General features: G+C 41.5%; 1 protein-coding gene across 1 annotated transcript; it reads left to right on the forward strand.

Moving 5' to 3' along the window:
• The first annotated feature begins 221 nt into the window (after nucleotides 1-221).
• cdc42ep1a (CDC42 effector protein (Rho GTPase binding) 1a) lies at nucleotides 222-14,097 on the forward strand. Its single transcript, XM_067577261.1, has 4 exons — nucleotides 222-378; nucleotides 5,813-5,934; nucleotides 8,271-9,230; nucleotides 12,405-14,097. Exons 3-4 carry the CDS (start codon nucleotides 8,765-8,767, stop codon nucleotides 13,133-13,135), a joined length of 1,197 nt encoding a protein of 398 aa, XP_067433362.1. The 5' UTR covers nucleotides 222-378; nucleotides 5,813-5,934; nucleotides 8,271-8,764; the 3' UTR covers nucleotides 13,136-14,097.
• The last annotated feature ends 13 nt before the right edge of the window (nucleotides 14,098-14,110 follow it).

Genomic DNA, 14,110 nt, shown 5'->3' on the forward strand with positions numbered 1-14,110 from the left:
TGCAGCTTATCTCACCTCAGAAGGTCTTACAGCGCCCTCTAGTTTACGCCATTGTCACTCCTGTGTTTACTTATCGCTTCAAATCGTGTTGACAAGTCAATTGACATGTTGTAGAAAGACATGAAATTAAAGTGTTATTAACCATGGAGCAGTGCGGGAGCCCCCTCTGACAGTCTCATTGGTATTTGATCCACGGCCCGCCCCCTCCCCTCCCTCCTCCGCGCGGCGCCGCTCCGCACACCCGGCGCACCAGCGGGACAGTCCGGCTGCACCACCGGCTCCCTCCGACCCGACGAACTTCAAATATATATTTCTGTTGGAAAGATAATTAAACCGGAGTCAACTCGTCTCCATTTCCTCGTGTCGCAGTTTCCTGAGGTGAGTCTTTGTTTTAAATATTCCTGTAATATTCACCATAAAGAGTGCAGAGCCTATTATTCTCACTGGTAAGTTAATGGAGACTTTATCGCAGTTTCTATAATAATCATACAGAGACTTTGAGTGTGTTTGTTTTCTGTAGAGACTAAAACTTGTTTATTCATGTAATTTTAACACTATGGGGATTTATAGCCTTTATCCTGCACCGTTTGTATAATACTCATATAATAATCTTTGTAAAAGATTCACATAAATGCCCCTTGTGTTGTTATATGTTATATGTGTATTGTATCCTTTCACAACCACTACTTTTGCTATTGTTCAGTGAGAATAACTGGAAAATGCCTGTTGATGTCAAAGTTGCATTACAGTAGGATTAATCATCAGTAATGACGTTTTTTCTTCTTTTCAAATGAAACGTTTAATCATCAGGTCAATTGTCAGGAAAAAAGACTCCTGCTGACCAGAGAAAGAAAGTAAACACATTAGATTTCAGATAAGGCAACACAATAAGACTTGTAAAAATATTAACTGTAAGCTGTTACCACACACGGTGGTAATGGTCATATTGTGTAAGTCGTTTCAGTTGTTGTGAGAGTCTTTTCTCAGATCTCTGACATGAAACTCAATCTGCTCCGCAACATATTTATACTCAGCAACAGCAGCAGCAGCAGCAGCAGCAGCAGTATATCATTACTATTTCCCCACTGCAACCTTGGTCAGAATAAACTCTGTCAGTGCTTTGATTTTTATCACCCTGCCTTATAATTACAGCAGTAACATGACATAACCTATCAATTTTCATACATGTCACTGAAATGACTACGATGTACGCTAGATTCAGTGGAGCTCGACATGGTGAAGTTGAAGTCAGTGGCCTTGAAGTGTTTTAATTATGGAGACAAACAGGCAGAAGGGTGTTGGACTCATTACACGTTGGGGGCAGTGACCTTCTGACCCCTGAAACCTGCCAACATGCCACAAGGGAGGCCACCGTGTGAAATACCACACACACACACACACACATACACACACAAACACACGCTCACATGGATAGGAGAGCTTGTTGGCTCGCTCAAACCTGCCAATAAACAAACACGCACACTGGTGATCAATAAAAAGCCAGCCTGCTTTAGTGATTATAACATAAAATCCAATAAACAACATGCATTGATGAGCTTCTTTACTGTGGATCTATACAGTGTGTGACTTTTTCATGTTTATTTGGCTCTGCAGTTCCCCCTGTCCGTTTCCCCAGAGCAGGCGTACAGTATATCCTTCTTGAGTGCATGCTTTGATATTTCCATGTCTCACTCGTGTATACACTCAGCTCAGCCAGCAGCATGATGATTAACATATGCATGTAATATGTTTCCAGTACATTCCCTCATAACTTACACTAATGACACAGTACAAAGCACTTGATTAAGTAAACGTGTGCAGACATCGCCTGTACTTCTTCCTCTTTATTCCTTGTCTTCATTTTTTTTTTTTTTTTTACCTGAGTTCTACATTCCTCTGAGGGGGACCCTCTATGACCTTTAGGTGTCATTGACGCAACCAACCAGGAAAGGGTCAGGAGCAGAGGTGCGAACTCTGAATCCGACTGCTTTATTTGTTTTCACACCAAGGGTTCCCTGGCTTTTTTTTGTGGTCTTTTTTTGGCCACACATGGTGACATTAGGAAAATTGCTCCATCATGGTCTGTCGTCACCAAATGGTCACAACTCACTCTTCTGCCAACATGATCCAACACCTCGTTAAACTCATCAACAGCGCTGTCACGCACCCCATCTGATTGGTTGCTGCTGTGTGGAGGGAACAAACGCACTGCTCTGGACAACAAATGTTGTGAACAAACCTTACATGCGGTTCTCATAGTTTTATAAACGACTCGATATGCAACAAGTCACTTCAGATATTTGCAGAAACAGATTTTTTTTGGACTTTGTAGGTTAAAAAAAGAGTTGCTGACCAAGCCACTATGATTTTTCAGTTTGAAAAGCAGGGGTAAGCTCGTGTCTGTTTGTTGATTGGCTGCTGCCCAAAATTTGACTGCATGTGAACTTTTCAGATGACAATCGATGTGGACAATTGCAAAGTTTTGCCAGCTCTGGCTAGCCTCCACACTCTCGCCACTGTCCCTGAAACTCCTGGCTGTTGTGATATTCTGTATTCTTTGAGTGTATGTGATGAGACTATAGACAACAAAATTATACAAATGCACTGTTGCTGTTGAGTGACAGCAAGCAAGTAGCATTATTAAGTAAAATACAGTAAGAAGAGGTCTAACTTTTTAGATTCAGCCTAGAGTGCTTAAGTGAAATATACACCAGGGGACACGTTGATGATTTGATGTACATTTTGGGAAATACGCTTATTTGCTCTCTGCTGGGGAGTTAGATGAGAAAATCGATACCACTTTCATATGTTTGTCTTAAATATGAAGTTACCGCCAGAAGTCTGTTAGCTTGGCTAAGCATAAAGACTTGAAATTAAGGGAAACAGCTAGCCTGGATCTGTCCAAAGGTAATAAAATCCATGTACCGGCATCTCTAAAGCTCACTAATTAACACATCATATCTTGTTTGTTTAATCTGTACAAAAACAAATATGTGAAGACATTAATTCACCATTTTACGAGGGTTATGTGTGGGATGGGGCTGCTCCCAGCCAAGAGTTAGTCATATCTAACCCATCTAACTCTCTGGGAAAAAGTGAATGGGTTTTCTTCCAAAACTGTTGCACCATTTCCGACAATAATTGATGACAATTAATGATTTTATCAGCAAATATCAGAGAGGTATTGATGTATTTATTTTTAAATCAGATAAAAATATTGGCCAATACTTACTTTTTAACATTAACACAAACATTTTTGATAAGGATTCCTGACATTTGGTTATTAATGCTGTAAGTTGTGACTAAGATATGAACTAATCAGAACATTTTAAAGTTGAAAATTAAACTTGTCTCTCCTCTATGTTCAACAAACTAATAATAATGCTTCTAAATTACCTCAAAAATATCTTCAACTCATTATCTTGCCAATCTATCAGTCTGGATGTAGTGTCTATAATGCTCTCATCAGGTAAATTGACCATGTAAGTGTAAAACGTACTTTAAGGACCTGTAACATGGAAAATATCAAATGAATAGAGTGTGTGTGTGTGTGTGTTTGAGAGAGAGAAGAAGAAAGGAAGAGGAAAGAAGCAAGTTTATTTATGAGTGTAGATTAGGTATAAACACAAAGAGAGAAGCAACAAAGAGTGCAAATTGGGACTGCCAGCTTCAGCAGATGCAGGAAGCAGAGAGCCTCAGAGAGTATGGATATTTGTTGAAGCATGAAAATGTTTTCTTGGCTGAAGAGGAAGTGTAGCCGTGTTTTGCTTGGATTCAGACTGAGCAAGGATGGTGAAAATAGGAACGTAATTGAAAGTCAAAGGGTGAGTCTAAAAAATGTGGCCTTATCTTGTATGTTTGTTCACCTGGTTAGTGGGGTTAGTGACTGAAGGACATGAGAAGAGAGAGGGAGAGAGAGAAGGGAGGGAAAGGCCCGAGATAAAACTCAAAGTCCAACAGTGATTTTACTCAAGTGGACCTATAGCAGAGTAAACATTTTTGAGATACAGTCAACACAAATAACAATTTTGTTTGCACATGTGGCCCCAACAGCTGCTTTCAGCTTTCCTGAGCCTGTCAAGACACTTAAAAGGAAGCAAAAACAGAAATGAAGAGGAAAGAGGAGAGAAAATGAGAAGAAAAATCGGAATGGAGAAAGAGGAATGGCAAAAAAAGAGAGGAGCAGAGGGAAGACTGAGGAAAAAGGGAGAAGAATGGGTGAAAAGTGAAGGAAAAAGAAGGAAAGAAAGAGAGGACAAAGAGAAGAAAAGTAATGTTCAGAGGCAAGAATGGAAAAAGGAGCGAAAGAATTGAGAGAAGCAGAAAGAGAAAAAAGTGAGGAAAGAGGAGGAGAGAGAACGAAAGAAGAAGTGGAGATTCAGACCCAAACGTGGTTTCAATCAGCACTGAGGTTGAGAAGGATGTTTGATGGTCGTAATCGAGAGAAAGACTCCAACGACCGATGCTCTGCTCAGGAATGTGTTCGCATACACACACAACACACACACACGGCTCCTATTAGACTGTGGTTACTCTGGTTTATATCCAGCAAGGCCACCTCAAGCAAGTACTGTACACAGTGACATGGAAATATTTTATTGAGCCAGTCTGTGATGTATGAATGCTCCGAAATCCCTTGAACGGTGACTTGCCCAAAGAAAGCAACGCAAAGCTGCAGCGAAAAGCTGAACTAAGCCAAACGTTTTTTGTTAAAAATGCCATGCAGTGGTTCATAAAAGCATCTATCTCACCAATCAAGAGGAATTTGACTGTTAAAAAAAAGTCACAATCTGGCTCTGGGAGTTTGTGCCGCTTTGAGCTAAATGCTAACGTTGTGATAAACATGAAGTGTAGTTGAGGCTAATGGGAATTACATTAGTTTTGCAGGTATTTTAAACCAAAGTTTGGGACAATTACAATTTTTGACGTAATGATGGCAATAAATGAAACTTTATGGGATCACCAGTTATTACAATTTACCCTGAGGGCGACATGAATGTCTGCCAAATTTCACATCGATCCATCCAATGGTTGTTGAGATATTTCAATCAAAACCACAAGTGCAGGCCTCATGATGGCACTATGAAAAGTCACAGGATCACCAAAGTCACTAAGATACATCATCTGGGAACCATGAATGTCTGCACAAAATCTTTCACCAATCTATCGAGTAGCTGTAGAGATATCTTACTAGATGTAGAAATCTTTGTCCTGTTGGTGGCGCTGGAGGAAAAGTCAAATTTGATGACAATCCATCTGACAGTTGTTGAGATATTTCAGTTTGTACCAAAGTGGTGGACTAAGTGACCGACATAAATGGTACAAAAACAACAAAAGTCATAAATTATAAGGAAAAGAAACAATGAATAAGGTGTCAGTGAAGCTAATATCAAAGATGCTGTTGATCAATCTATGTTTAAATGTTCCTAATATGCATTTTTCTCTGATCGGATCCATTCACTGGGACCTTTCTGGGTCTTCTATGTCTGAGCCTGCATAACCCCTCCTCAGCCTGTATTTTTTCTTTTCTCCTCTCACATGTCCTTCCATCATTCGTCCCTCCTCCCCTCACATCTTGTTCCTCTCGCTTCCTCTCCTCATCTGACCTTTTCTCTTCTCTTCTCTTATTTCTCTACATCCATTCCTTTCACCCTTATTTCTTCCCCAATTTGCCATCATCCCCCTTCACTCCTATTTGTAAAAATGAAACTTAACTTTTTTCATCACTTCTCACTCTGCCTTGCTTCAGCTTAAATCGACTCTCTCCCTTCTACAAACTCATTTTCTGTTTTACTCCCTCTCTTTTTGGCAGGAATCAGTTTGACTGAACCACTGGTCCAGCCCACCAGAGCTGGAGCAGCCAAGCCTTGCTCCAGAAGAGAAGCACCCAACCGGGGGTAACAGAGACGATGAAGGATTAGGGGATAATCCAGGGTACGTCCATGTCCCCCCTGTTGAGAGGTCCCCCTATTCTTTTCCAATGTCCAAAGCGCGGGCAGGCAGGCTGCTACTGGGATTATAGCATTAAACTTATTACTTTTTAAAGACTCTGTTTTTCTGGCTTCTGTATTGGTGTGACTCTGTGAACTCAGGAGCAAGTGCAAAGAAGGTCTACAGAGGAGGGAAAGAGAGTTCAGTTGGATAGGAGTCTATGTGCAGATAAAATGAGCTTTGCCCGGAGGGTCCAAACACATAAGAGGAGTCGGAGGGAGCGACCCCCTCTGAGCTGTGGTCAAAGGTCTTTAACAGGATTACAGGCAGAGACAAAACACCAGAGCTTTCCGTAAGCACACAGTCAGAGTAATTAATGGCCCCATGTGCATTCCTGTAATCCTTTAGGTTATCAATTAAACTGCGGTTTTTCTTTTTTAACCTTGATATAGCAAGACAAACCTTTTCCCTTGTTGGGAAAAGCATAACCGCCTTTGTGTCTGCGGCTGCAGTCACTGGGGAGTTGTTTTAACCAGAGAGGTGGCCTGTCACTTCAATGTCGTTCATGGGAACGTGCATAAGGCCCCTAAAGGCTCTCGCCATCTCAGATTCGACATCACACCTCGGTATACTGTTCCCTCGCGTCCCTTTGTGAGCCTCGATATGGCTCTGCTCAGCGCTGGTATGTGGCGCGTTTCCTCTCCGTTCCCAGATGCCCCTCTTAAAACGCCAGCCAGGGGAAGTGGAGCGGAGGGCCTGGGACTGCGGTCAGCAGCAAATTAGAAGGGCTGCCTTGGACCTGACGCAATCCCCATCTCATGAACCATAGCAGGTCATTAATGAAGCCAGACGGGGTTGTGCATGCGTGGGAGGCCTGCCGACATTTAGCTGCTGCAGTGGAAAGCTTTTAAAGAGAACCAGAGGTCCTTGTCAAGGCTGCCTTATGCTATCAAAATATTTTAGAATTGGATATCCATTACTCTGCTGGCAAAGAACAACATGTGAGAAAAGGCCAATTTTTTGTCTGGCTTCATTGCAGACTTACAGACTTACAGAGTCAGAGCTCAGAAACTGACAAAAGGCAGTAAAAGGCCATCAGACAAGTCAAAAAATATAATGGAATACATGAATTCATAATACAATTAGTTAAACAAATAGGTGTAATCAGTTGTCAAAAGAATTATAAAGCTTTATACTTTCCTTTTAACCTTTAATCAGTTGGTGAAAAGCCTTAATGATGCAGCTAATGTAAGATAATGTTATGGAGAAAGAAATATGCTATCTGAGAATTGCTAATTAGCGTTAGCTAGCTTTGTTAGCATTTGTTTGGCAGCTAAAATTCTTTTGCTGCTGTTTTAATAGTGTATACAGTAACGATACAGCAGTATACGATGTATGACTGCTTCACTTGCCCAAATGTTAGCTGTACCTGCATTTTCAGTTAACCTAGCTAGCCACTTTGTCGTCTCATTTGAAATATGCTGAAGAAAAAATGAAATGTCGCATGAAGAAAATAGGGAATAAATGATTAAACTTGCACTGAAAAAAGGTAAACTAATTGAAAAGTAAAATGAAGTAGTACAGATGACTAGAACAGTAAAATATATTAAATATTCATTTATTTCATCACATATAAAGCTTTACATTTCTTTTTACACTCTATTTTAATTATTTAACTATTAGTAGTACTATTAATTCATATACTCTGTTACATTTTTGTCTTGTCTGATAACCTTTTACTGTCTTCGGTTGGTTTGGGGTCTGCATACACAGGCAGTGTGGCAGTACATCAGCGATGTTCTTATCAGGAAATTTTCATTATCTCTTCCTGTCTCGCTGAGCATACTTTGCCTGTTTATAAACAAATCCAAGCCTGTTGAATGAGGGCTGCAGTGCCGCTTTAAAACCGTGATAAGTTTTCTCAGTGAAATGTAGAATGAACTTTGTGTAACCTTCATGCCAGTCAAAGCGGGACAAAATGGTAGCAGGAATTCCCTGAAAGTCCACCTATTTTAATGGACAAGAGGCAGACTTTGGTTTGTTGCACACAGGAGTGACTGGTCTAAAATTAGATGGTTCCAGACCAGCTGACCTTTGGAACGCGGAATCCTAAAAACCTGCGGAAAGACAGATCTGTCCAAAATGCAGTGAGGTTACTTTACAACTAAATACAGTATTCAGAATGGGGAATTGTCGTGGTCTCTCACTGAATCTCAGCTTCTCAACTACTAATGATAAACTGCAAATGTCACAAATTTCTCTCAAAATCTCTCAAAATCTAATACATCCCTGTCTACATTTTAAAGATAGATGTTTTTCCCTGTTTTTACTCTCGATAGATGGTTCCATGGTGCGACCACAGAACTGTTTGCAGCTGGACTCGGACCTATTTCTGAGCTCATGTCGACAAAGCCAAAGCCCAAAGCAAGTGGGGGAAACCAGGCGACCTGACCACACTCCAACTGGCTCGGCTGCTTCCAGGAACACAACTGCATAGTGTTCTCCTCAATTTATGTCCGTTTAATTCAGCCAGCTATGCATAACAACAAGCTACAAAGAGTGGGACAGATTTTGGCTTGCACATGATAAACAGAGATAATATTCCAGTGAACTATTTGGCGCTGCAGGCCTGGAGTTCAACTCTTCAGCCGTAGAAATTACATGGTTTCAAGATCTTGGAATAACCTCGGAGAGCTTGATTTTGGCATAAATCTAAGAGGAGAAAAGTTGAACTTTATAGTTCAGTTTTGCCATTCAGTGGGATTAAAGGCAATTTCAGACATTGTTTGAGGTGTATTTTGAAGAAATAAAAAGCCATTCACTTTTCGTGACCATGAATCTTCAGGAAAAGCTCTCAGGCCTTAAAGGTCTTGTCTCTCATAGCAAGCGCCGCTTTAAAGGCGACCTCACGGTGGACATGATCAGCCCCCCTCTGGGTGACTTCCGCCACACCATGCACGTTGGCCGTGGTGGCGATGTGTTCGGGGACACCTCCTTCCTCAGCAACCATGGCGGGACAGCCAACGGGAACAACGCGGAAACGGATTCTATCTCCAACCCTGACAACAAGATCGGGGCGTTCTTCTCCAGGACCATCCGTCAAATCAGGAGGAGCTCAGACAACCGACCCAGAGAAGGATCCAAGGATCTGTCGCCGCCGCCTCCCGCCGTTTCTCCCATAATCAAGAACGCCATCTCCCTCCCCAGGCTGGATGTGGATATGCCCAATGGGAGTCCCACCACCAAAGTGCTCTTCCCCAGTTCTCAAAGCACTCCAGAGGAGAAGAAAAGCTCTTATGGTGAGCATGGTGATATCTTTGCCTTTTAAAGCTGCTATAATGAGTATTTTTACATATTGTTTACATATTGTTTACATGTCAATGTGGTGTTCACAGCTTGTTTCCTCTGCCCCCAAGTGGCCAAAAAATCAGTTAATGCAGGTTAACAAACTCATCCAGCCTGTATATTTCTATTACAGCTGCTGCCTGAATGTGTTGTATTCAGTATGTGTAGATGGAAAGCAGCATAGTAGGAGAAAAACTGAGGTTTTCTCTTCTTGTTACACAACGTTACTGCTCTCTTGGCTCTTTAAACTTGAGGTTCAAATCAGGTTTTTAGATTACCGACAAAGTCCAATATATCTTCAGTGGAAATTTTTTGACATGATGTCATGTCATGTATTTTTGCCCAGTTATTCAAGGAGCAAAGTACTCCACCAAATCCCAAAATTGTCCCTAAGATTAAGGGTAGAGCTCTTCCTTCAAATTAAACGTTACTGTTGCTAAACAAACACATGGGAGAAGGTCAAATGAGTTAACTCGTGTTAACGGGAAACTCCAGAGAAGTGGCCACCATCTGTGGAGCTGTAGTGAAACTCATCCATCAGTTCTACCCGGTAATGTAGACAGATTTGCCCCAGATGTCCTTATGAATCACCTTGGCTCATAATCAGCAGCTCTCACACTGATAACACAGAGATCCAGACAGAGCTGGCAACAAACTGTCTGAGAGGCTGTTTGAATGACCCACATTAACACCATACTCATGGCTCACGCAATCTGACATCCCCTGTGTAAGTGTGTGTGTGGGTGTAAGAGAGAGAGAAGAAGAAGAAGAAGAAGAAGAAAAAGAGAAGAAAATAAACAAGCTTATTTATGAGCTTAGATTAGATATAAACACAAGAGACATGCAACAAAGAGTGCAAATTGGGACTCCCAGCTGTGTCTGAAGGGTTTGATGTAGCTATGTAAATGCAATACAGATGAAAAGTTTCTCTAAAACTTTATTTTTCGCTTTAACGCTAACATCTTTATTTTATACCTCAGCATGTGACAGAGAGCTGGCCTACTAGCTAGACTATTTTCACGCTTCAGTTTTTGCACACATCAAACAAAGGAGATATGACGTGTTAATTAATGAACTTTGTAGGTGCTGACAGATGGATTTTTTTTTAACCTTTTGACAAGGCCAGACTAGCCATTTCCTCCTGCTTCCAGTCTTAAACTCAGCTAAACTTAGCTAACTGCCTGGCTGTAGCTTCAATCTATATATTCAATCAATAATCTGGAAGTGATCTGAATACATGACTTCACTTAGTAATCCTTGAAATGTGACTACATTTTGGATGTGGTAACTAGTAAGTGTGAGATAATACACATTTCCATCTATATGAGCCTTTTGGGGACCTCAGTCAATATGTGCTCATCAATAAATGATTGATTAAAGAGTGTGTATGTCCTGATAAAGACATTTTTCCTCTCAAATTATTGACAAAAAGTAATACACAGCTCACTTTTATAGTGATAACTGAGGCTACACTCTCCAGTTGTTATCAACCATGACACATAGAGGTCTGAGAGTCTGCAGATCTCCATCTCACCAAACACTCCAGGAGCTGATTACTGATCCACAGATTACTTCTTTCCTAGTCTCTGGTTGGACTATGTTAATCTGTGAAATCAGATGCTGTTTCTTTTGGTTGGAATGAACCCCCCCGCCTCCACTCCCCGGACTGGAGGCTGGCATTGAGAAGTGTTGCGGTAATCTACCAGTTTAGATCATGAAGGCAGCAGTGTGAGAGTGTGTGACTTGTTACGTGATCTGGCAGGGTCGGGCAGATGATTCAATGTTCACAGAGCAGAACAACTCAGCACTTTGCAGACAAGATTGCTGGCTTGTTATCACCAGACAGGATGTTCTCTGATGAGTTTATACCGCCCCCTGTTGGAACTGTATGCTAGATGAAGCTAGTCCTTCTATGAGTGTGACTGCACAAGAATCTGAATATTTAGTGATTGTGATAAGACGTAAAGTTATTGTTCATGGAAAGTCTTAAGAGCAAAGCAGGTAACAGAAAAAAATAGCACAATACCCTGTGGGTTTTGAATCGTGTCCAACTCAACTCATTTAAAAGGTTTTAGGTCACAACACATAAAAATCACCACATGGTAAAGCCATACAAATTGTATGGAAAGAGGAAACATCAGAAATTGTATCCAAATGTATGAATCGGACTCACTTTTTCCACGCAAGGGTCCACTCCTTTGAGGAGGGTGCTGTCTTTCACATCAAAAATTTCTTGTGTCAAGTTGTTTTTTCTAAAGGCAAGGCAACTTTATATAACATGTTTCATATCAGGGCAATTCAAAGTGCAGAAAATAAAAAAGAATATTATAACAAGAAAAAAGAAAGTTATTAAATAAAACACCTATGTGAGGATAATAAAATAACTAAAGCTCATTTTGATTTGTGAAAACTACAGTCTTTTTGGTGTCTCTTCATATACACTTAAAGGAGGAGTTCATCATTGCTGAGAGTTAGATGACAAGCTTAATATCACTCTTATGTCTGAAATATGAAACTACAACCATCAGCTGATTAGCCTAGCTTAGCACAAAGACTGGAAACAGAGGGAAACAGCTAGCCTGACTTTCCAAAAATAACAAGATATACCTACCAGTACATCTAAAGCTCACTAATTAACAAAAAAAAAGTCTATAAATGGTTTTACAAGGGTTTTATGGGCTTGACTACTTCCAGGCAGGCCACAGTGACCCCGCAGTGAGTCTCCGCTGGTTGCCTCGCAACCTCATGTTGACAAGACTCTAGGAAGTCAGTGCACCCTGCCAAAAAATAGTTTAGCACATAACCCCGTAAAACCACAATTTCTCATTTTTACATTTACGCCTTTAGAGGTGTTGGTTGACAGATTTTGACTGAGCCAGGCAAGCCCGCTCCCCCTGCTTCTTGACTTTATGCTAAGCTACGCATCTCCTGGCTGTAGCTTCATACTCAATGAACAGAAATGAGTGGTATCAATCTTTTCATCTAACTCTCACCGAAAAAGCACATAGGTGTATGTCCCACAATGTCGAACAGTTCCTTTAAAAATTTGAATGATGAAGTTGAAAAAGTACACTTTTTCAAATACACTGAATGACTTTCATGTGTTGATATCTGTGTTTGTTCCTCAGGGCTGGAGTCTGGTTTCGTCACTCTGCCTCGCCTCTCCCGCTCTGAGCGTCAGCAGCCCTCCATCTCCATCCCCACCTCCTGCTCCCCTGGCATCCACCGCGGCTCTCTGACCGACCCCACTGATGCCATCTTATCCACCTGCTCTGCCTCGATTGTGACCTCCGACCCCAAACCCACTACCACCGCCTACTCTGACTCCCTTCCCTCCCTCACCTCCCTGGACACCTTCACCTTTGACCTCGGCCCCTCCCTCATGAGTGAGGTTTTCGGGCTAATCGACAGCCAACCAGAGGAGCATAGCCACGCCTGGGAGGGAGAAGAGTTGGGGTCAGCATGTGGGTTGACCAACGATGGATCGGAGATGGACTCAGCCACTATCTCATACGTGGATTCCCTGCTGAAGGAGGACTGCGGGGGCAGGAAGAGCCCGCACGGGGCCGAATGGGATGAGGAGGGGGGTAGTGTGACGGAGGTGAACGGAGTCGGGCTTTCTGTTAAAGTACCTGATGTTGTGATGGGCTCACCTGAGCGGGTGAGGTTAGGGATGGCGATGGAGAGTGAGCGGTTCCAGAGCGCCACAGATGTGCTTGCACGCCATTATGGGGTCAGCGGCCTCTTAAAGGGACAGAGCAGGATGGAGGCTGCTGATTCAGAGAGGATGACCGTCAGCCAGCCACAGAAGAAAATGTCCTACAGTTACATGGATGATGAGGATGAAATCAAGGTCTAAGCTGAGGAAATTGGAGAAGTTTTGACACTTAACTAAAAAATCTTTTTCTGATGTATGATTCCTCTTTAGTTCCAATCAATCATCTAAAATCTTATTATGGTCAATGAGGCCGGCTCGGTGGAACCCTTTCTTTTATGCAATGACACTGCAAGGATATACAATTTTGATGCAAACCTGTTTCTGAATGTATCTAAAAGAAGTGAAAGACTCTTCCAAGCTCCGCACAAAAAGACAAACAGCTTCTTTTTAAAAGGTTATGACTCAAACAAAGAGGAGGCATGGAAAGTGAGGATGTACCAGAGAATGTGGTCAGATCGCAAGCGACTCAAAGGAAACACCAACATTACTCAATGTAGAAGTTGTAAGGCTTGTAATTCACTTTATGCTTCACACACTTCTTCTCATATGAGAGGAAAATATTCTCAGCGCAAGTCCATGTCACTAAAGAAGAGGATGTGGGGAGATTTAAACTAATTCCAACCTTTTGGCATCACTACAATCTCTTGTCAACTTTTCACTCAGGAATACACTAACAAGAAAGAAAAAGGGAAGATTATTAACGAGAGATCTGGAATCTCAGGATTTGTTAATAGATAGATAGACCAGGAAAATGCAAACATCTCAGTTATTAAACTACACGGACTGAGGGAATATGACAAGTAATACCGGTATTTGCTAGTTGCAACTAAAGGCTGAACCATATAAATGTTCATTTTATGCTGCAGACCTTCTATATAAATACTCTGTGCACCTTTTATGATTATGAAGTCTGACTCCTGTATGGCTTTTTATAGAAGAATCCTCATTTATATGTTCTTTTATACAAATGTACATAAAGATATCAACTGACCTCCTATAAATATGCACCTTCAGTACATAGTGCAGTTCACATCCATATGCTGCAGTCAATACCAATGATATACTATGATGTTATAAATTGACAATAAATATGTTTTTAAATAGGTTGAATATGCA

This window comes from Thunnus thynnus, chromosome 20 (assembly GCF_963924715.1).
Source record: "Thunnus thynnus chromosome 20, fThuThy2.1, whole genome shotgun sequence".
NCBI classification, from domain to species: Eukaryota; Metazoa; Chordata; class Actinopteri; order Scombriformes; family Scombridae; genus Thunnus; species Thunnus thynnus.

What these genes read in the sequence shown, in the direction of transcription:
- cdc42ep1a (XM_067577261.1), top strand. Translation starts at nt 8,765, where the DNA reads ATGAATCTTCAGGAAAAGCTCTCAGGCCTTAAAGGTCTTGTCTCTCAT. An exon ending in GGAGAAGAAAAGCTCTTATG is followed by an intron (nt 9,231 to 12,404) that starts GTGAGCATGGTG and finishes TTTGTTCCTCAG; the next exon opens with GGCTGGAGTCTGGTTTCGTC.